Source organism: Clarias gariepinus, chromosome 27 (assembly GCF_024256425.1).
Source record: "Clarias gariepinus isolate MV-2021 ecotype Netherlands chromosome 27, CGAR_prim_01v2, whole genome shotgun sequence".
NCBI classification, from domain to species: domain Eukaryota; kingdom Metazoa; phylum Chordata; class Actinopteri; order Siluriformes; family Clariidae; genus Clarias; species Clarias gariepinus.
Genome location: NC_071126.1, coordinates 2103275 through 2125351, shown reverse-complemented (window position 1 = coordinate 2125351; position 22077 = coordinate 2103275). Strand labels below are relative to the sequence as shown.

The following is a 22077-nucleotide window of genomic DNA, read 5'->3' as shown; positions in this document are numbered from 1 at the left end:
TGTGCATTTGTAACACAGTAAAAATTGTTTTAACATACTTAAATTACATACATTAAATAGATACTTTAATTTCATTAATTAACAAACCATATATTTCAAGTGAACCAAGTATTCTTAAAGTTGTTCCACTTTAAGTACACACAAAAGTACACTTAATGCACTTAAAATTGTGCTTTTGTATAATTTAATTAAAACTTAAATGCACTTAGTACAAAATTAGTTGTTCCAAATAGCAAACATCGGGTATATGATTCATTATTCTGGAGCTAGGTTAAGGGCAGAGGTGAGCATTTGTGAGCAGCAATATGGTTTTATGCCTAGAAAAAGTACATCAGATGCATTATTTGCTTTGAGGATGCTGGCGGAGAAGTACAGAGAAGGTAACAGGGAGTTGCATTGTGTCTTTTTAGATTTAGAGAAAGCGTATGACAGGGTGCCAAGAGAGGAGCTGTGGTATTGTATGAGGAAGTCTGGAGTGGCAGAGAAGTATGTTAGAGTGGTGCAGGACATGTATGAGAGCTGTAAGACAGTGGTAAGATGTGCTGTAGGTGTGACAGAAGAGTTTAAGGTGGAGGTGGGTCTGCATCAAGGATCGGCTCTAAGCCCCTTTTTGTTTGCTCTGGTGATGGACAGGATGACAGATGAGGTAAGACAGGAGTCCCCATGGACTATGATGTTTGCAGATGACATTGTGCTCTGTAGCGAGAGCAGGGAACAGGTGGAGGAAAATTTGGAGAGGTGGAGGTATGCTCTGGAAAGCAGAGGAATGAAGGTTAGCCGCAGCAAGACGGAATACATGTGTGTAAATGAGAGGGACCCAGGAGGATCGGTGAGGCTACAGGGAGCAGAGGTAAAGAAGGTGCAGGATTTTAAGTACTTAGGGTCAACGGTCCAGAGCAACGGAGAGTGTGAAAAGGAGGTGAAGAGGCGGGTACAGGCAGGTTGGAATGGGTGGAGAAAAGTGTCAGGTGTGTTGTGCGATAAAAGAGTATCAGCGAGAATGAAAGGTAAGGTGTACAGGACAGTGGTGAGACCAGCGATGCTCTACGGCTTAGAGACAGTGGCGCTGAAGAAAAGACAGGAGGCAGAGTTGGAGGTAGCAGAGCTGAAGATGTTGAGGTTCTCTTTGGGAGTGACAAGGATGGATAGGATTAAGAATGAGTTTATCAGAGGGACAACCCACGTTAGATGTTTTGGAGATAAAGTCAGAGAGGCCAGATTGAGGTGGTTTGGGCATGTTCAGAGAAGAGACTGCGAATATATCGGTAGAAAGATGCTGAGGTTGGAACTGCCAGGCAGGAGGTCTAGAGGAAGACCAAAGAGGAGATTTATGGATGCAGTGAGAGAGGACATGAAGTTAGTTGGTGTGAGAGAAGAGGATGCAGAGGATAGGGTTAGATGGAGGCAGATAATTCGCTGTGGCGACCCCTGAAAGGGAACAGCCGAAAGACAAAGAAGAAGAAGTACACTTAGCATGCTAGAATTTAATATACGTCAACCCAGGTATAAACTCATATCAGATGCCATCAGAGCAACATACACAATCAAGTTACTGCGAAAGGCCAAAGAGGTGGCCTCCCCAACCAAGCTCCTGCCAGAGGTTGATATGTCTTCGCAGAAAAGATTATGATAAAGAGATAGCTTCCAAAGTTAAACTCCAGCCTCACTAGGTGCCCTCCACACCCAAACTCATGCCAGAGACTGACAAGAGAACGGGTGAAGGAGTGACAGGAAATATTGCAGCTGCTGACGGGAGAATGTTACAAGAGGTCAAATGTTAAATAAGGGAAAAATCTACCTGAGCCTCCAACAACAAACTAGACACCATTTTAACTCAAAGACATCAAATGTTATATTGAACTTCCAGCCTCCTAACACATAGTATGACTGCAGATCAATCCCTGCTATGTGTTATCCCTCAAATGAGGATGAGTTCTTTTCAAGGTTTCTTCCTATTGTTTTTCGTTGCCACCAACGCCCTCGGCTTATTCATCAGGGTCATAAACATTTTTCACATTTTATACAAATTTTCATAATTTTCTTTTGATTTCTTTTGATTGTGTGAAACTACTTTGCGACAATTATGGTTTAAGCTCAAAATTCAAGTACAGATATTTGAAATATGTATTTAAGTACAGTAACAAAGTAAATTTACTTAGTTACTATCCACCTTTGCATGTTTATAGGAATTATAACCGCATACGTAATCGTCTCCATGTGCTCTAGTCCATGGGTCACAACCTAAAACGACAAACATACAAAGTACAGAAAGCTTTACAAACAGGAGCAGACATACAACCAGAATACCTCCAGAATCCTTAAAAACACTGCAATGTTTTTACAATACTTAGTGGAATACCTTGATTTTAAGAGTTTGCTTATAGGATTTTTTCTTTTTCTACTACTTCTTGATGTGATCAAGAATCAAAATCCATCCAATTTTCCACCAGGACCATGGGCCCTACCTTTTGTGGGGAACATTTTCACTAGGCTTGACTTCAGAATGATCGACAAGGTAAGCTAAAAATATTGCTTTAATATATGTATATTTTTTTGTTTTGTTATTTCTTTGGTATTAATTAATTTAAAAGTAACTAATTACATTACAAAATTACTGTCAGTTACATTGACAAAAAGTAATCAGTTACGTTACTGCATTACCTTCTGAGAAAAGTAACTGTTTAAAGTGCTTTTCCATTGCAGAAAATGAAAACTCTTTTGTGATTTTTTTTGCATGTTGTTTTAGTCAGGCCTTTAATAATCATCACACAGCCAGGCTGTGTGCTTATATTCTTTTATTGTCTGCCCAAAATGCTTAAAAATGTCCACCCTGACCCTTGTATATTTGATTTTGAAAATTTAAATATTGTTTTGCTGTCTTTATTAAAAAATACATGGGACCATGCTGATGTCCAAGTCTGAATTTTGATGGGTTTTGATAATTTGATTTAGGTTTGTATTCATCAATTAGTATAAACGTATTCTTAGTAGTTTCTTAACAGTAAAATCTGAATGCTTAGCAATGTAACTTTTAGCTCCCTAGTGTGATAAAATTATGCTTTCACAGAATTGCTGTGGTTACGGAAACGGAAATTGCGTAGCAAGCATAGTAGTGTAGTGGTTAGTACTGTCGCCTTGCACCTCCAGGGTCCGGGTTTGATGCCCGGCTTGATTCCCGTCTCTGTGTGCATGGCGTTTGTATGTTCTCCCTGTGCTTGGTGGGTTTCCTCCAGGCCCGCCCCCGCCCCATACAGTATGTGTGTGTGTGTGACTAGCTACACATACACAAACACACATCGCCTGCCGCCGATTTATTTTTACTTTTTTTTAAGTAAAGTGCAGGTTAATTTGTTTTATTTTTACTTAATATTTTGTATTGATTATTTTTATGTATTTTTTTTTAGGCTGTAAAACGAATAATTTGAGTTTCCATTATTTCTTACGGGAAAATGAAATTTGGTGTAGTGTTTTGTAATACGAGCCCGCTTCCAGAACGAATTATGCTCGTTTTACTGTGTTACACCCAACACTAATTAATTATTTTAAGTCTTGAAAAGAGAAATTATATTTGTATACTGTGTTTTTTCTGTTAAATGTAGCCAGAAAAAGTAATTGAAAACTGTTCAACAAAAAGATTTCGATTCAAACTAATAAAAAGGATTCATATTCAAGCTCAATTTTTTATTATTATTTATTATACTAATATTATATAAATTAGAAAATTAGAAAATTTAAACTATATACTATATTATCTGAACCAGTACTTTTCACTATTTCTTATGTTACTTATGTTTATTTAAACTAAGCTTGCTGAGAAGTATGGAGATGTTTTTAGCCTACGTTGGGGCAGTGAGAAAACTGTATTTATCTCTGGACATAAAATGTTGAAGGAGGCTCTTGTTACTCAGATGGACAGCTTTACAGATCGTCCTGTTATCCCTCTCTTTCACAAAGTCTTTAAAGGACTTGGCAAGTATAATAATCATTCAAGCATTTAGAATTCAAGCATTTCCGATACAATTTATTTTATTTTTTATTTATTTATTTACTTTATTTATTGCTACTGTTTATAATATTTTACATGCATTACATAATTTTTTATCAACTATAAATATAACCTATTTGGATACACTGAAACTTGCTGTGCCATGATCTGAAGCTATAGCTCTCAGCAATGGGTACCTGTGGAAAAACCAGAGGAAGTTTGTCATCACACACCTACGGCACTTTGGTGAGGGAAGGAAGACCCTAGAGTTGAGAATCCAGCAGGAGAGCAACTTTCTTTGTGATGCTTTCGAAGCAGAACAGGGTAAGTGGCTACTCCGAAAGTTATTAGTAAAGAAATTCTTCAGGTTCAGGGTCATTTCAATTCAACTCAAATCAATTCAAATTTATTTGTATAGTGGTTTGATAGTCATTGTCACTAAGCAGCATTACAGAATATAAAAACTAAAAAAGAACAGGACAAAAAGTATAGACTATAACTATAACTTATTATTGTCCCTGATAAGCAACCTGAGAGCAAGGAAAAACTCCCTGAGATGACAATAGGAATAAACCTTGAAAGGAACCAAATTCAACAGGGAACCCAACCTCATTTGGGTGATATTATGACCATACACTGTATCAGTTCCTGGTTTATCTGTGTCCTATGAGGCAAAGGGGCCAATGTAATGGGAAACAATGTTTATCACAATGTGCCAGACTGGTCTGGAAGGCATAAGGGGTCAGGATAACTGGTAACTCAGGAGTGCCATGTGGAGATCGACAGAAGAAAGAGAAAGGGCGAGAGATTGAGAGAAAGCAGTTAGATATGCTAACAGTATGCTAAAAAGTAGCTAGATATGCTATTGGTATGCTAAATGTATAAGTTTAATGTAAATGTGGTGACTAACTATGACAGAATAACTGAAAGGGAAAGCCAGAAGAAAACACAAACATGCGAGCTCTTGAAAAGTAAATTAATGAGAGTGGGGAAGACAGAATCCAAACATATTGATTCACTGTAAAAATTTAGATTAGATTAGATTAGATTAGATTCAACTTTATTGTCATTACACATGTACATGTACAAGGCAATGAAATGCAGTTTAGGTCTAACCAGAAGTGCAATTAGCAGAAAGTGCAGGATAAAGGTATAAGTTCTAAGTTCTACGGGAGAAGCTATGGGTACAGTAACTATTACAGAATGATATTGTGTGGGCATAATATACAGATTGCTAGTAACTATAATTATAAATTTACAATGGATAAACAATATATACAAGTAGAAAGAAAGTTTCTATATACGTTTTTATACAAGACATCTGTCACTCAAGATATACAGGAAGTACTGTAGTAGCGGTAGATTCGTGTGTGTATGAATGTGCAAACATTACTGTGGTTTCAAATATGGTGTTTTTACGGTGGCCCTGATGTCAGTTTTGCAAATTTTTTTGCACTTCACGGCCATCATAGTTTAAAGTGAAGCAGAACACACAAGAAACAAAGATAAAGAAACAAGTTCCTACTTCCTGTATATCTTGACTGACAGATGTCTCGTCCAATCAGTGGTAAGCATTTCATTCGCAAACTATACCTACCTTTTCCGGTTTGTATCTGACTGGCCGAGAAGTGCAATACAAATTAACAAAACGGAAAACAAATGAACAGATTCAAAACCAAATTAACATATCCGAAAACAAAATAACAAAACCAAAAAGGTAAAAGTGCGGGTAAATGTGTTTTATTTTTTACTTAATAATTTGTGTTAATTATTTTTATGTATTTATTTTTTTGGCCATGGAATGAATAATTTGCGTTTCCATTATTTCTTATGGGAAAATTAAATTTGGTATACGAGTGTTTTGGAATACGAGCCTGTTAATACAAAACTATTTCCAAAAGGCTTAGCTAAATCAACAGGCTTTCAGTCTAGAGTTAAACACTGAAACACACTAGTAAACACTTTAATAGCGTGTCTAATGTTCTTAACAAATTCCTCAACTTTAATAAGCTGGTGTCTTTTATCTGGCTTTACTGGGACATATAACTGTGAGCCACTGTATCAGTCAAATAAAGCCTTTGTCAGGAGTGGGGTGTTCGTAAACTTCTGTACTAAGGCCAAGCAATGCAAGCAGGTAGGTCAGTAGTAGGTCATTTACTAATTTAACCAGGGCTGTCTTTGTGCTGTGATTAGGCCTAAATCCTGACTGATACGTTTCATGAAGCTGTACTAAAGTCAAGTAACGCAGGCAATCTTGGTCAGAGGCCAGTAAGAGGACTTTACCACTTTTATCCAGGGCTGTCTTTTTTTACTTTTTTAGTATCCTAACTGATACATTTGTCAAAGATATTGGAGATAAAGGGGAGATTTCATTTTAATTTAATATTGCTCTATAGTTAGACAGCTGACAGAGGTTAAGGTCAAGCATGTTTATAAGGGTTTATTATGTTTTTTTTAATTATTATTATGTCCTCATCCATAGGGAGCCCTTTTCACCTAAAGACAATATTAAGTACCTAATTTGATACATACCAATTTATGTATAAAACAGATTTTAAATAGACAAACACTACTAAAGTATGAATATAATCTACAAAGCATATGTTTTTGTCTTTTTTCTGTAGGTCCTTTTGATCCTCAGTTTCTCCTAAACAATGCAGTCTCAAATGTCATTTCTGCAGTAGTTTTTGGCCATCGCTTTGAATACCACGATGAGAATTTTCTGAATGTCCTGCATTTTAGTGCCGAATCTGTCCTTTTGGTGGGTTCTGTTCAATCCCAGGTCAGTAGGCAAAAATTCTGCTCTTAAAGAAAATGTAACAATTAAAATTTTTATTAAAGTCATTTCCTGGGTTATCTTTTATGAAATATTCAATTTGGCATTTTTGTTTTGACCAGCTTATTGTGTCTTGCATTATTATATGATGCACTGATCAGACGATTTTTAAACCACTGACATAAATTACATTGATTATGTTGTTACAGTGGCCCCTGTCAAGGGTTGGGCTATAGTTGGGAGCAAATTAACACTCTGTTCTCAAAATTGTTGTGTTGAAAGCAAGACAAATGAGCAAGTGTAAAGGTCTTATTGACTCTGACAAGGGCCAAATTGTGATAGCTAGATTACTCAGTCAGAACACCTTTAAAACAGCAGGTCTTGTAAGGGATTCCTGGTATGCAGTGGCTAGTACCCACCAAGACTTGTCCTAAGCAGGACTGATGGACCAGCAATAGAGCCATGGATCCCCCAAGGCTCACTGATGTGCATAGGGCGAGATGTCTAGCCCATCTGGTCTACAGTATATATGTAGAGAGAGAGAGAGAGAGAGACAGAGAGAGAAATAAAATCATCACATTGCAAATTACAGAACCTAAAGCTTAGACTTTCAAACTATGGTGCTATGGTCTAATAATACACAGAAAAAAGTTACATACAGTAATGCCATGAAAAACATGCAGCCCCCCGCCACAACACCAGCCACATTTTATAATCATTATTATTAAATATTCATCCTTAATTATCACCTTATATGCAATTTGGAGAAGCAAAAATGGTGGTTTGAACACACGTCAATCTTTGCTTAAAATGGATAGTATTATGAAGAGAAGTGTTGGGAATATTTTACTGTGGAAACAGAACTGGATGACAGTGAATCCCACCCAACTGTAGCAGTGCTTGTAAAGCATCCACAGCAATCTCTAGCAGCAAAAGCATAAAGCAGTGAGGAATTACGACTTGAGTTACATCAAATTTGGACTCAGCAGGGGCAGGACAGAGGAGTGTATGAAATGGGGTAAGGTGTTTAGCAAAGAACCCATGAGCGAATCACATCTCAAATAGAATCTTTCCACCAGTCACCCGTGGTGAAAGACAAACCAGTTGATTTTTTTCTTAGTAGAAATGAGAAACTGAAGCAGTCCAAGTCCATAATGAATTGTTGTTTCTTGCACAAGCACAAGAAGCTTTGAATGGTGCCAGCTTCCATATGGCAAAAGCTGGGAAGCCACACATAAATTATGAACATCTGTGTCTACCATTAACCAGAGATAACAATGATCTGTTTCTTACCAGGGGTTGAGTGTGTTAGCCCAAAAGGAACCACTAGGTACTCGTAGTAACCAGTAGGGGTATTGAAGGTGGTCTTCCATTCATCCACCTCTTGCATCCTGACCAGATGGGGAAATTCGGATGATTCCTGATTCAGTGATGTATTTGTTCGTAGCCTCTCTCTCTCTGGGGCAGAAAGGAAGTTTAAACGTCCCCTTGGAGGGGTAGTACCTGGGAGGAGGTCAATGGAACAGTCATAGGGTCTGTGGGGTAGCAGAGAGAGGGCACGTGCCTTACTGAAAACTTGCCGGCGGTCAATGTTGGGGTTATGTTTAACCAGCCATGGAGTCCCAAGGACGACAGTTGAAAAAGGAGATAGTATCCACGTGGTTACTTGATATTCTTAAAGTGACTAGGGGTGTGTGATGAGTAATGGTGGTAGAGAACTCCCATCAAACGCCTGGATAGACAGGGGGTTGTATAGGGTCAGAAAAGGGGCCCCAGCTTCCTTGCAGTAACGACACAGATCAGGTTCTGGTAAGATTCAGAATCAATGAGAGCCTTGAGTGGTTGGGTTTGGTTGTTCCAGACGATCATGACGGGTAGCATTGACCTATGAGGTTTCCTTGAGAATGACCCTCCAAGACACCCAGTTTCATTGGGGGGCATCTTATTGGGCCAGGGCCAGGGGTAGCTCAGTGGTTAAGGCATTGGACTACGGTTCGGAAGATCCCAGGTTCAAACCCCACAACCACCAAGTTGCCACTGTTGGGCCCTTGAGCAAGGCCCTTAACCCTCAACTGCTCAGATGTGTAATGAGATAAAAAATGTAAGTCGCTCTGGATAAGAGCGTCTGCCAAATGCCTAAATGTAAATGTAAATTTTAAAGGGCACTAAAGGCGGAAATGGCCTACTCGGCCACAGTAGAAGCAGGCTTCCTTATTCCGCCAACATTGGTGCTCCTCGGGAGAGATCTGGGTCTGGTCAACCTGCATAGGCCCAGAAGGGGGGGGGGCGGGTAATAGGGGGCGGTAGTTTGTGTGTGTGTGGGTAAGATCTGGTTTATACCAGGGGTTGAGTGTGTTCACAACGTCTAAGTCGGAGGCACGCATCGATGCGGCCTGCTACATCCATTAGCCCATTTAGGTCTGTAGAGTGCTCTCGAGAGATCAACTCATCCTTGATGGCCTCACTCAGTCCGTTAAAAAAAATACATCAAACATGGCACAATTATTCCATCCACAAGAGCTGCCAGAGTGCAGAGCTCAATGGCATAATCATAGGCTAAACATGTTCCCTGACGAGTCTTAGCATCTGCCCTGCTGTCTCTCGTCCTGAAAGTGAGCAGTTAAAGATTCTTTTCATCTCAGTAAAAGTTTTGTAATTAGTGCAGCAGGGATTATCGGCGTCCCAAAGCGCCGTTCCCCATGCTCTTCCAGAGAGGAGGGTGATAACTTACGCTATCTTGGAATGTTAGGTGGGGAATGTTAAGGCTTGCAATTCAAGAAACAATGAACACTGAGGAAGGAAAGATCGGCAGGTACCAGGTTCTTCACTGTATGATTGAGGGGGCAGCAGGCGAGGTTCTCTGACAGGGGAAGGCGAAACTCGGACTGGAGCTGGGGGTGATGGGGCCTGCAGCTGTTCTATCCAGGAAGTGAGAGCAGTGAGGGTGCCCTCCATAGATTTCAGGTTTTGATTTTGATTAACCTGCTGAATCTCTCCTTGGTCTTCACCAAGGAGGGAGCCCTGTGCCTCCAAGGTGGTACTGTTGTCCTACTGTAGATCTGCTGAGTCTATGTTGTCCGAATTATTCTGTCACGGATTGGCAGTGGGTGTGGTTTTGGTGCACAATGGGACCCACACAATATTAGGGAGGTGGTTTAATGTTATAGCTGATCATTGTATCATTGTATTGTATATATATTTACAGCTCTCTTGTTTTTCTGTCCTCTGTGGTGTGTGTTAGCTGTATAATACCTTTCCTCATCTTTTTGAATACATTCCTGGCCCCCATAAGAAAATTTTTGCCAACTACACAAAAATACTGGAGTTCTGTAAAGAAGAACTAAGACAACACAAGGAGGACTGGGATCCCTCAACTGCTCGGGACTACATTGACAGTTTCTTGCTAGAAATGGAAAAGGTTTGTTTAAGACATTAGCAATGTGTACATTATCTATGGATGTGAAAAAAAGGTGAATAACTAGTCAATGTTTAATGTCTTGTCTTCTTGAGCAATTTAGAAAAAGAATGATCCTGATGCTGGATTTAACATCGAGACATTACTGATTTCAATAATGGACTTGTTCGAAGCAGGGAGAGAAAGTGTAGCCACTACACTGCGTTGGGGTCTTCTCTTCATGATGAAGTATCCTGGGATACAGAGTAAATGTCAATTCATGAACATCATAATTTAGAATTTATAGAGGACGATGGAGAAAGAGACTGAAACGAAAGAGGGTGTATAAATACAGTGTATAAATACAGTCTTGACCATTTAAATTTACTGTACAACTGTTTTGCAAAATATTATTATTGTCTTATTTTTCCAGAAAATGTACAAGCAGAGATAGACAAAGTAATTGGCCAGTCACGCCAGGCCAGCATGGCTGACAAAACCAACATGCCCTACACTGAAGCTGTTGTTCATGAGATTCAAAGGATGGCCAATATTTTTCCACTGGGTTTCCCTAAGATGGCGTCTAAAGATACTGTACTGGGTGGATTCTCCATACCAAAGGTTTAACATTTCTCATCAGATAAAATAATAATAATATATGTATAATAATTATATATGTATTTGTGCATACACAAATACATATATACAAATAAAAATAATTTTATCTGTTATTATTAGGGCACGACTGTGATTACAAACTTGTCATCTGTGCTTAATGACAATAATGAGTGGGCAACACCGGACACGTTTAACCCAGAACACTTTCTAGATAACCATGGCCAGTTCCTAAAGAAGGATGCTTTCCTTCCCTTTTCAGCAGGTAAAACATAATACAAAGAAGGAAGAAATGTTAACAGTAATAATTAAAATACAGTAAGATGTCTCATTTATGCATTATGCAGGTAGGAGAGCATGCCTGGGGGAGCACCTGGCTCGTATGGAGCTGTTTCTGTTGTTCACCTCTCTGTTGCAGTGCTTTACTATCTCCCCTTGTCCTGGAGATGAGCTAAGCTTGGAGGGACAGCTGGGCTTTACGTATGCACCCAGACCATACCGCATGTGTGTGACCCCACGCTAAGAGCCTGTACTTAAATATAATTGCGTGGGAATGTACCATACAGACTGCATTTCATTGGCTCTGTACATGTACTTCACACAATGACAATAAAGTTGTATCTAATCTAATCTAAGTGTCCTATTCCACTGAGCCAAATTTGCTACTAACCAGTGCCAATGTTACATTTTTATTAACTAAAACTAGACTAAAATACCCAAACATTATATACTGATTCATATTTGAGGAGGGGATGTCACCCCCCTCCCCCAAACCCTCCCCTTGAACCAGCTCTTAAATAAAAAATTAACACTAGTAAACAGTAATACTTAAAATAGGACATCTAATTTATGTTATGCAGGTAGGAGAGCATGCCTGGGGGAGCACCTGGCTCGTATGGAGCTGTTTCTGTTGTTCACCTCTCTGTTGCAGTGCTTTACAGTCTCCTCTTGTTCTGAAGATGAGCTAAACATGGAGGTCCAGCTGAATTTCACCCACACAACCAGACCACACCACACATGTGTAACCCCACACTAAAAGCCCATACACAAATGTATATGTCTTTAAGGTTCCTGTTGTTATAAAGCCTGTCTTGACACCAATTATCTGTCCTAACAGCTATGTTCTACTTAAAGGGGTCATACAGGCCTACATGCACCTTTTTAAGCTGTTTGGACTGAACTGTGTGTTAGGGGAGTGTGTACACAACCACTCTACGATGATAAAGAGCCGCCCAGTGATTTTCTTTTCATTTATTACAATAACATGCCCCTTATGAAATCAGGCCAATCGCAAATGCCTGTCACTGTGACGCCACACCACAAGAGGCCGCTCCTACTATAGTTGATTGACACTGGTGTTTTAGCAAAGACCCGCCCCGAGTGAGAAGAAGCTGTCGGCCATTGTTTTTCGCCGCTGGAGTGAAATGTCGCCTAAGCGAGTGTGTTGTACAGTTGTTGGGTGTAATAGCGAACACAGCAGTCGTCATTCACTATCTGAGCCACTGAGGATGCAGTGGCTGAATTTTGTTTTTAAAGCTAACGTCCCCGCCGATTTACCTAAATGCGTTCATGTTTGCACTAATCATTTTTCACCAGACTGCTTTATAAACGCGGGTCAATATAAAGCAGGTTTTACTAGGAAGCTGCTCCTAAAAATGGATCTGTACTAACGCTTCGTGTTCCTGCTTCATCTTCACCAGGCTCGGTGAGTGTGATTTCTTTTTCTATAAATCTTTGCAGATCGCCTTTTCTAATAATCACGATAAATGCGGAGTGTAAGTTAACTTATACTTTCATAGAACATGGTTATGGCTTCTTCTCTGTGTACATCCGTCTCTATATAATCCCTAATCGCCCCTTTATAATAAACAATGCATTAAGGTGATTGTCTAGTTGCAAACTGTGTACGTAGTCGGAAAACTATATTATGCTTACCTTTGTAACGTTAGATGGTTTATAACGATGTCTGTCGAAGATTAAGAAGTCATGTAAACACATCAGTAAACACATCGCGTCCGTATCTCTCTCGGTAAGCTTCTCCGCTTTCGTTGTTGTTGCTCGCGGCAGCGTAACAGCCCGTTAATTTATGCCCATGCAGTGATGAGAAAGACAAATCGAGTCGATGCATGTCCATTCTTTTAATTTCTGCGTTGTCAGGCGATATTACAAACGTCCGCGTAGGTTCCGTACTTAAATCAAACCAAAAACGACAGGCTCAGGCTCTATATTCCAGCGTTTTCCAGTTTGGACTGCATTACCCACAAAGGACTGTGTTGTGGGCAATGCTTTGTGGGTAATGCAGTCCAAAGCATTGCCCGCACTGGACTACACTCCCGTGGCTATACCTCACGTGTGTTGTAAAGACACGCCCCACAGAACTGGGGGGCGGGCTCAGCAGTGATCATAAGCATTTAAAGGAGCATGCACTGAAACAGGTTGCTGAGAACAGAGCTAGTTTTTACCAGTTAAAAGTAGTGTTTTTAATTAAAGTATATTACAAACTTTTCATTAGGACCCTAAAGAATCATATTAACATTTAATGAAAAATGGGATGTGTGGGACCTTTAAGAAGGAATAACAAGCATGATTAATTATATTTTATTCAGGCATGCGGAAGGCCCGGGTTCGATTCCCAGCCAGTGCCCAAACCCCCCAGCCACTGGATGCAGTGCCGGCCCCAAGCCCGGATAAAATGGGAGGGTTGCGCCAAGAGGGGGCATTCGACGTAAAACCTGTGCCAAGTTGTTGTGTGGACGGAATATTCCGCTGTGGCGACCCCTTGACGGGAGCAGCCGAAAGACCAACAACAACAACAACATTAATTATATTTTATTGTATTGTAGCATTGTCTTATTAGTCACTGTTATATTAATCACTGTTATATTTTCATCAATTTTATCTTAGAAACATGGTACCACCTTTATTTTATGCACCGCTTATGTAGAAATACGCAGTGGATTTATTTCTATTGCACACATAACATTTGTGTACATTGCCGACAAAGTTTTCAGACATTTTTAAGTTTTGCACATTTTATTGGGTTTCTGTTATCGGATTCCACTCACTCCGTGGGAGAGACTTCCACCCGTAGCCGCGCCCAGAGAGAGCTGGAAGGGGGCGATCTTGGCTCATGTCAGCAGGACGAGTTGTCGTCATCCACCACGTGCTTTAGTCTGCCCGCCGCCATCTTTCACCAGCTGAGTGCCTGCATGCCAGCTGTGCACTGCGAACAGACATGCACGTGCACACCTTCATGTCTTTCTTTCTATCTTCCCTCCTTTAGACCCTTTCCTTCCCCATAATTCCAAATAAAATGACCCTTTTTTCGCGTAAGACCTCGTCCATGTAGACTACTGTATCTGTGGTGCCACCCGTGCAAAAAGGCTCGAACCCGTTACAGTAGAATCAGATGTTTGTGTTCTGTTAACAGTCTGCGTGCTTCTGTGCCCTGTGATGGATTGGCACCCCATTGTTTACCTTGTGCCCCGAGAACGCTGGGATAAGCGCCAGGCTTCCCGCAACCTGTACTAGATACACAGAATGAATATGGATATGGAGAATAAGTGATAGATGATATCCAAATTACGTACATAAATATTCAGACCCATCTCTTAGTACTTTTGAAAGCACCTTTGGCAGCAATGACCATCTCAAGTTTAGAATGAGGCAACAAGCTTTCTTTTAGAAATTTCTTTCATTCATTTCAGACTGAGAGTTCTAAAGCCTGTATACAGGATGTCTTTTGTTGGCAGTATGTTAAGGATGTTTTCTTGTTGAAATATAAACATTAAATCCAGCCTAAGGTTCTGAGCTCTCCGGAGAGAAAAAAGAAAGTTTTTACTCATAATAGCTGTTTATTTTTTGCATACATTTTTCAATTTTTATTTTTTTTTTTATAGTTTTCCAGTCCCAATTTACTCACTCACTCACTCATTGTCTATACCACTGCATCCTGTATACAGGGTTGCAGGAGGCCTGCATGTCTTTGGACTGTGAGAGGGAACTGGAGTACCTGAAGGAAACCTAGCAAGCATGGGGAGAACATGCAAACTCCATGCACAGAGACCTGAGACTGGAATCAAACCCAGAAGGTGCAAGGTAACAGTATTAACAACTTAGCCACTGTGCCTCCCTCGATCCTAACTACAGTACAGAAAAAAAAAATCATCCACATTGCTGCCAACACAGTGTTTCCCCTGCACATCTTCTTCTTTGTCTTTCGGCTGTTCCCTTTCAGGGGTCGCCACAGCAAATCATTTGCCCATTCCAACCTGCCTGTACCCGCCTCTTCGCCTCCTTTCCACACTATCTGTTTCCTCTGCACATGGTGTGGGGAATTATCCAAATAGTGAATTTTCCTTCTCATGCTCTGGGAATCCTTCAGGTGCTTTTTGGCAAACTCCCAACAACCTGTCATGTGTCTTTTGGTGTGTAATAGCTTTTGTCTGGCTCAGTGGCAGCTGGTGAAAAAAATATATTTGGGGGGGAGGCGGGGAGCAAACGAAATAAAATTTAACTTTTAATAATCGTCCGTAAATAGCCATTTATCAGGTGATTAAGCATCATTACTACTAGTATTGAATAAAGGCATGACTCACATCGCATCCAGTCAGCCTTGCCATAAGAAGTGCTGGAAAAGTAAGCATGTCGAGTGTAAGCTCGGCTGCGATCACTTGACTGCTGATTAATTAGAAGATCAGGTCGATCTGGTCCAAGCTCTTTAACTTTTTTTTCTTTCTTTGTCCGATACTTTGTCCTGCAAAGAGGTATTGTAGCAAAGAAATTACCGAATTTCTTCTCATATTTAGCTGGCTTTACCGTCAATCACTGTTCAATACATTAACTAACAATCTGCTGACTGTTAATAAGACTTATTGAGAATGGTCTAATCACATGAGCCCAAATATTTAAAAACAATATTGATTCGCCAAGAATAAAAGTGGGAGGGTTCGTGGCGCACAGTGCTGCACCCTAAGGAATATTTGAAAAAATCCAATTAGAGCTCACAATTTAAATCACATGCTTTTCAAAAATGTGTCATTTAAGTACACAAACACACAAATGAATGTAATAGTTTAGATTTGTTTATTGTAAATAAATAATATTGAGAAACACAGTGGAATATTGTGACTAAATGACTTTATTTCATTATTTAAATAAATAAATATTATGTTACATAATTATATGTTAACGTAGCATTCTTCTCTGCCTAACATTAAGGGGGCGACGCCCGAGCGCCCCTTACCGGCCGCCACTGGTCTGGCTACCAATAAAATCTGAATAGTCGAGTGCTGCAGTGATTGCTGTCCTTCTGTAATTCTCTTTCATCTCACAGGTGTAATCTCCATGTAAAACAGCCTATCAGCAAAGGAAATGGGGGAGAAAAAAAATGAAGAGGTTTTATATTGCACATTTCCAGGAACAGAGTAGCATGCATAAGCGCCTCCCTCTGCTCCAGTCCATGGGTCACAAGCTCAAAAAACACAAAGTACAGAAAACTTTAGACACAAAGGAGCAGACACACCACCAGAATCCTCGAAAACCACAGCAATGTTTTTACACTACTTAGTGGAATACCTTGATTTTAAGAGTTTGCTAATAGGATTTTTTCTTTTTCTACTACTTCTTGATATCATCAAAAATAAAAATCCATCCAATTTTCCACCGGGACCATGGTCCCTACCTGTTGTGGGGAACATTTTCACTGGGCTTGACTTCAGAACAATAGACAAGGTAGAGTAAAAAGACCCTTTTTTACTTTCTTTGATTTTTGTTAGTCTTGATGAGAAAAGACTTTGTATACATTTACTTTTTGACTTAAACTATTATATCTTGCAAACAAAATAGTTTTGTGTAAAGAAAAAGTTTGAAATATTTTTATTATAATTTTATATATTCTCTGAACCACTACCTTTCACTCTTTTCTCCATTATTTGTGTTTATGTAAACTAAGCTTGCTGAGCAGTATGGAGAGGTTTTCAGCCTACGTTGGGGCAGTGAGAAAACTGTGTTCATCTCTGGACATAAAATGGTGAAGGAGGCTCTCGTTACTCAGATGGACAGCTTTACAGATCGCCCTGTCGTCCCCCTTTTTCATAAAATCTTTAAGTTATGCATATATCCGACAGGAGACGTACTTTTCTCAGGTAATAAGTATAGGAATATACAATTAAATAAAGAACAATACTTTGAAAACAGTTGTTTTGTGTGTAGATTATAAATGTTGTACACTCCAAAAATGTCTTGGGTTAAATAAACTTAATCTGCCACACAAGTACATTTATAGTATTTAAATGTATAATTTGATCCTATTATTTTATTTCTCATTATCCCATTGTTTTGGTGAACTTGCCCGTAGTGTTTGAATGACAAATGGGCTGTCAAGCTGGTGAGCCACACCCCTTAAGTAACTGCCATAGGAACGATGGATATATCTCCAAGGTGGTGCCGGGGATAAGAATAACCAGACATTTTTTGTGTGTACTGACTCTGACCCTCAACTTACTATTCAAGCATGTTTAATCCTTAAAATTGGTACTGCATGTTCACATGCATTCACATTAACTATAAATCTAATCTATTTGGATACAATGAGACTTGCTGTGTCATGCTCTGAAGGTGTAGCCTTCAGTAATGGGTACGTGTGGAAAAAACAGAGGAAGTTTATCATCACACACCTACGGCACTTTGGTGAAGGAAGAAAAATCCTAGAGCTAAGTATCCAGCAGGAGAGCATCTTTATCTGTGATGCTTTCAAAGCAGAACAGGGTAAGTGCTCCCATATCAAATAAAGAAAATATAAAGTACCTCATTGGTTACATAGTATTTACAGTTTAAAATTTAGACATACATACACAACCACATTATGAATGCAATCTACAAATCATATTTTTGTGCCCATTTAGGTCCTTTTGATCCTCGGTTTTTCCTGAGCAATGCAGTCTCGAACATCATCTCTGCACTTGTTTTTGGTCATCGCTTTGAATACCACGATGAGAATTTTTTAAATATCTTGCGTTTGGATGCTGAAGCTATCGCTTTGGCAGGTTCTGTTCAGTCTGAGGTCAGTAGGCAGAAATTTTGCTCTTAAAGGGATTGAAACAATAATTATTCAATATGAAATTGTTTGGTCAACTCATTGTGTAATGCTTCAGTAAGTGATAAACCAATCAGACATAATGTTAAAATTATGTACATTACATTGATTATGTTGTTATATGGCAATACCTGTCAAGTTCCTGCGTTGAAAGCAAGCATAAGGGAAAAGCTGGATGACTGGTTTAGAGCAAATCCAAAACAGCAGGGTTTTTTTTAGGTAATCCACATATGCAGTGGTTAGTATGGGCCAAAAGTGGTCCAATGAAGCACAAGGTGCTTAAGTGTTGAGCACCCATGCCTCTTTGATATATATTGGGAGTGAAAGCCAGGTCATCTGGTCAGATCCCACAGACATCTACTGCAGCACCACTTGAAAATTTCCTGCAAGCTGGCTGGGTCACTATGATGTTCTGAGCATTGTTTTGCTTAAAAACCTTGGGCCCTGGTCTTTGTGTAAATGTGACTTTCGCACATGCCACCTAACTAAACTGTTGCAGTTCAATTAAATCCCTTAGCAATGGCATACCTTCAAGAGCAGTGTCCTCTTTCAGCAGATATACTGCAAACATTGAGGAATGGTTTGACGAACATGACAAACATGTTGGCTGTTTATTTGGGATGTCCTGGGCAAACAAGCCCGGGTTATAAAGGCCTTACCTTGCAAATTACAGAGCCTAGAGGATCTGCTGCTAAAGCCTTTGTACTAGATACCACTGGAGACTCCTAGAGGTCTTGTAGCGTTCATGCCTTAATGAGTCAGAGCTGGTTTGGTTGTACAAAATGACCTACAGTACACTATATTGGCTGTTGGTTATTGCTGGTCACTGTACTCACAAAAAGATTTGCCACTCTCTTGTTTTTTTGTCCTCTGTGGTGTCTGTTAGCTGTATAATGCCTTTCCTCGCCTCTTTGAATACCTTCCTGGTACCCATGAGAAGATTTTTGCAAACTATGCAAAAATATTGGACTTCTTAAAAGAAGAACTAAGAAAGCACAAGGAGGACTGGGATCCCTCAAATCCTCGGGATTACATTGACAGTTTCCTTCTAGAAATGGAGAAGGTTTGTTTAAGATGTTAACAATATGCACATTGTCTCTGGGTGTAAAAAAAAGGTGAAGAATAGTAATGTACAATGTTTTACTTTTTTGAGTTATTTAGAAGAAGAATGATCCTGAAGCTGGATTTAACGCTGAGACATTATTGCTTGCAATGCTGGACTTGTTTGAAGCAGGGACAGAAACCACAGCCACTACACTGCGCTGGGGTCTCCTCTTTATGATGAAGTATCCTGAGATACAAAGTAAAAACATGCATACTGTATATCAGTTCATGAAGTCAGTACATAAAGATGAACATAAGAAAAAGATTTTTATTTGTTAAAACTACAGTGTTGCATACATTCTTGCAAAATAGTACTATTGTCTTGTTTTTACAGAAAAGGTGCAAGCAGAGATAGACAAAGTGATTGGACAGTCACGCCAGGCCAGTATGGCTGATAAAACCAACATGCCCTACACTGAAGCTGTTGTTCATGAGGTTCAAAGGATGGCCAACATTATACCTCTGGGTTTACCCAAGATGGCCTCTAAAGATACTGTACTGAGTGGATTCTTCATACCAAAGGTTTCAAATTTATCATGAGATAATATAATCATGTAGAGTGGATGAAAAATATTTGCCTCTTCCTGTTTTTTTTTTTTTTTGCATATGTGTCACACTTAAATAATTCAGATACTCAAATACATTTTAATATTTAACAAATTTAACCAGAGTAATTACAAGATGCAGTTTGATATTGATTTAATTTATTTTCATTTATTAACAGAAATCTGCCTAGCCCTACAGTACATGAAAAAGTAAATGCCCCATAGACCTAATAACTGGTTGTGCCACCCTTGGTGACAACCACTGCAATCAAGTGTTTGAGATAAATGGTAAAGAGTCCACATGTGCCAATGAGTTTCACATTACTGTGGGGGAATTTAGGCATCACAAAACATAAATTTTTTAATTTTTGAGCCATTCAGAGGTAGACTTGTTGTCAGATCTTTGTCCTGCATAACTGATGCATACTGTAAATATGTTTGAGCTTGAGGTCACAAACTGTGACGGGTGTTTAGAGTAGCCAAAAACTCAAGTGTACTCAAGTAAGTGTAGCTGTACTTTAAAATAATACTAATACACATATATTTATATAACCAGAACCTCAAATTGTGAGTAACCTGGTTTGCAAGCGTTCCGCGAAAGAGCCAAAATTTTAGAATAAATTTTGACTTAAAAAATGAGCGTGCCTTGATTTACAGTACCTTGATGTGGACAGAGGTGGAAAGAGTAATAAACTTTTGTACTCAAGTAAAAGTACTGTTACTTCAGTGAAATTTTACTGAAATACATGAAAAGTTACCATTCTAAACTACTCAAGTAAAAGTAAAAAGTACCTCTTTAAAAGTTTACTCAGAGTAAAAGTTACAGAGTTACTTTTTTTTAAAAGAGACAAGCAGATATACTGTACAGTGAGGTCAATAAGCATTTGATCACCCTGTGATTTTGCAAGTTCTCTTACTTAGAAATCATGGAGGGTCTACAATTTTTATCATAGGTGCATTTCCACTGTGAGAGACAGAATCTAAAAAGAAAAATCTGGAAATCATATTGTATGATTTTTTAACAATTTATTTGTGAATTACTGTGTCAAATAAGTATTTGATCACTTGCTTATCAGCCAGATTTCTGACCCTCAAAGATCTGTTATATTGCTTTTAAATAGTCCATATGCTTCTTACGAAGCCACTCCTTTTTTCCTGGCTGTGTGCTTTGGGTCATTGTCATGTTGGAAGACCCAGACATGACCCATCTTTAATGCTCTGACTGAGGGAGGGAGGTTTTTGCCTCTGCTCATGAACTTTTTTTTTAACTTTTTGGTCTTAACTCCATTCGCCGTGTTTGGAGGAAGAAGAATGATGAGTATCATCCCAATAATACCATACTGTACCTACAGTAAAGCATGGGGCTGGAAGCATCATGCTCTGGGGGTGTTTTTCTGCACAGGGGACAGGACCACTGCACTGTATTAAGGAGAGGATGAATGGGGACATGTATTGTGACATATTAGGCAAAAACCTCCTTCCCTCAGTCAGAGCATTAAAGATGGGCCGTTGCTTTGATTCAGAAAATATTTAGTTTTTTTACATAATAAGTTTTTTCTCTCGTTATTAGGGCACAACTGTAATTACAAACCTGTCATCTGTGCTTAATGACAAGAACGAGTGGGCAACACCGAACATGTTTAACCCAGAACACTTTCTGGATAATCAAGGCCAGTTCTTAAAGAAGGATGCCTTCCTTCCCTTTTCAGCAGGTAAAGCAAATATGAAATACTGAATAAAGGTCTGGCAAATTAATAATACAAAGAAGAAATAAAAGTTTAATAGAAAGTTTAAGTAATACTTAAAATAACATGTCTCATTTATAACTTATGCAGGAAGGAGGTCATGTCTGGGGGAGCACCTGGCTCGGATGGAGCTCTTTCTCTTTTTCACCTCTCTGTTGCAGTGCTTTACAGTTTCCCCTTGTCCTGGAGATGAGCTGAGCTTGGAGGGCCAGCTGGCTTTCACATATGCACCCAGACCATACCGCATGTGTGTGACCCCACGCTAAGAGCCGACGTTTCTTTAAACTTGTTCTTTCTAAGTATTAATAACAAGCATGAGTAATTGTATTCTATTGTATTGTAGCATTTGCTAACTGAAACTGTAGTCATGGTTTTGTAAGCACATGTCTTACCATTTCTATCTTATAAACATTGAGCTGGCTTTATATAATGCAAATCTTATGCAGATTTGATTCTATTGTATACATATCAACATGTACAGTGGAAACAGAAAGTCAGACCCTTTCATGTTTCACAAAATGTATTTAAATTCGTCTTTTTCTCATCACTCTACACACAGTGCTTATCAATGATAAAGTAAAATAATGTGTTTGTAGTGTTCTGTTCATTAAAAAAATGACTGAAATATCCTATTTAGCTTACTATACACTCATACCTGTCTGATAGTGCACAATCTGGTATGTCCTTTGAAACTAAACATGGTTGGGAGCAGGGACATGGACAGGCATTTAGAGGGGCAGGGACTCAGGTGGAAAAAAGGGCACTTGGCATATTTATTAAAATGATTTTTAGCCTGTATACCCATGATATATTGCCT

At 39.2% G+C, this 22077-nt stretch overlaps 2 protein-coding genes across 3 annotated transcripts; both read left to right on the top strand.

Moving 5' to 3' along the window:
• Window positions 1-2291: 2291 nt before the first annotated feature.
• LOC128514838 (cytochrome P450 2J2-like) lies at window positions 2292-11294 on the top strand. The gene is made up of 9 exons (XM_053488728.1): window positions 2292-2515; window positions 3807-3969; window positions 4160-4309; window positions 6610-6767; window positions 10003-10179; window positions 10280-10421; window positions 10589-10776; window positions 10894-11035; window positions 11118-11294. The coding sequence occupies exons 1-9, from the start codon at window positions 2333-2335 to the stop codon at window positions 11291-11293; spliced, it is 1479 nt and encodes a 492-aa protein (XP_053344703.1). The 5' UTR covers window positions 2292-2332; the 3' UTR covers window position 11294.
• Window positions 11295-16259: 4965 nt separating this feature from the next.
• Window positions 16260-22035, top strand: LOC128514835 (cytochrome P450 2J3-like). Of its 2 annotated transcripts, XM_053488724.1 has the most exons (9): window positions 16260-16503; window positions 16724-16916; window positions 17389-17538; window positions 17676-17833; window positions 18753-18929; window positions 19028-19169; window positions 19305-19492; window positions 21086-21227; window positions 21351-22035. In XM_053488724.1, the coding sequence occupies exons 1-9, from the start codon at window positions 16321-16323 to the stop codon at window positions 21524-21526; spliced, it is 1509 nt and encodes a 502-aa protein (XP_053344699.1). In that variant the 5' UTR covers window positions 16260-16320; the 3' UTR covers window positions 21527-22035. The 2 variants fall into 2 exon arrangements, with proteins under 2 accessions (XP_053344699.1, XP_053344700.1); XM_053488725.1 differs by lacking the exon at window positions 16260-16503 and having other exon boundaries at window positions 16850-16916; window positions 17366-17538; window positions 21351-22033.
• Window positions 22036-22077: the final 42 nt, after the last annotated feature.

Coding starts and splice junctions, on each gene's coding strand:
- LOC128514838 (XM_053488728.1), top strand. CDS start 2,333: ATGTTTTTACAATACTTAGTGGAATACCTTGATTTTAAGAGTTTGCTT. Junction 2,516..3,806: donor ACTTCAGAATGATCGACAAG/GTAAGCTAAAAA, acceptor ATTTAAACTAAG/CTTGCTGAGAAGTATGGAGA. Junction 6,768..10,002: donor TGGGTTCTGTTCAATCCCAG/GTCAGTAGGCAA, acceptor GGTGTGTGTTAG/CTGTATAATACCTTTCCTCA.
- LOC128514835 (XM_053488724.1), top strand. CDS start 16,321: ATGTTTTTACACTACTTAGTGGAATACCTTGATTTTAAGAGTTTGCTA. Junction 17,539..17,675: donor TGCTTTCAAAGCAGAACAGG/GTAAGTGCTCCC, acceptor GTGCCCATTTAG/GTCCTTTTGATCCTCGGTTT. Junction 17,834..18,752: donor CAGGTTCTGTTCAGTCTGAG/GTCAGTAGGCAG, acceptor GGTGTCTGTTAG/CTGTATAATGCCTTTCCTCG.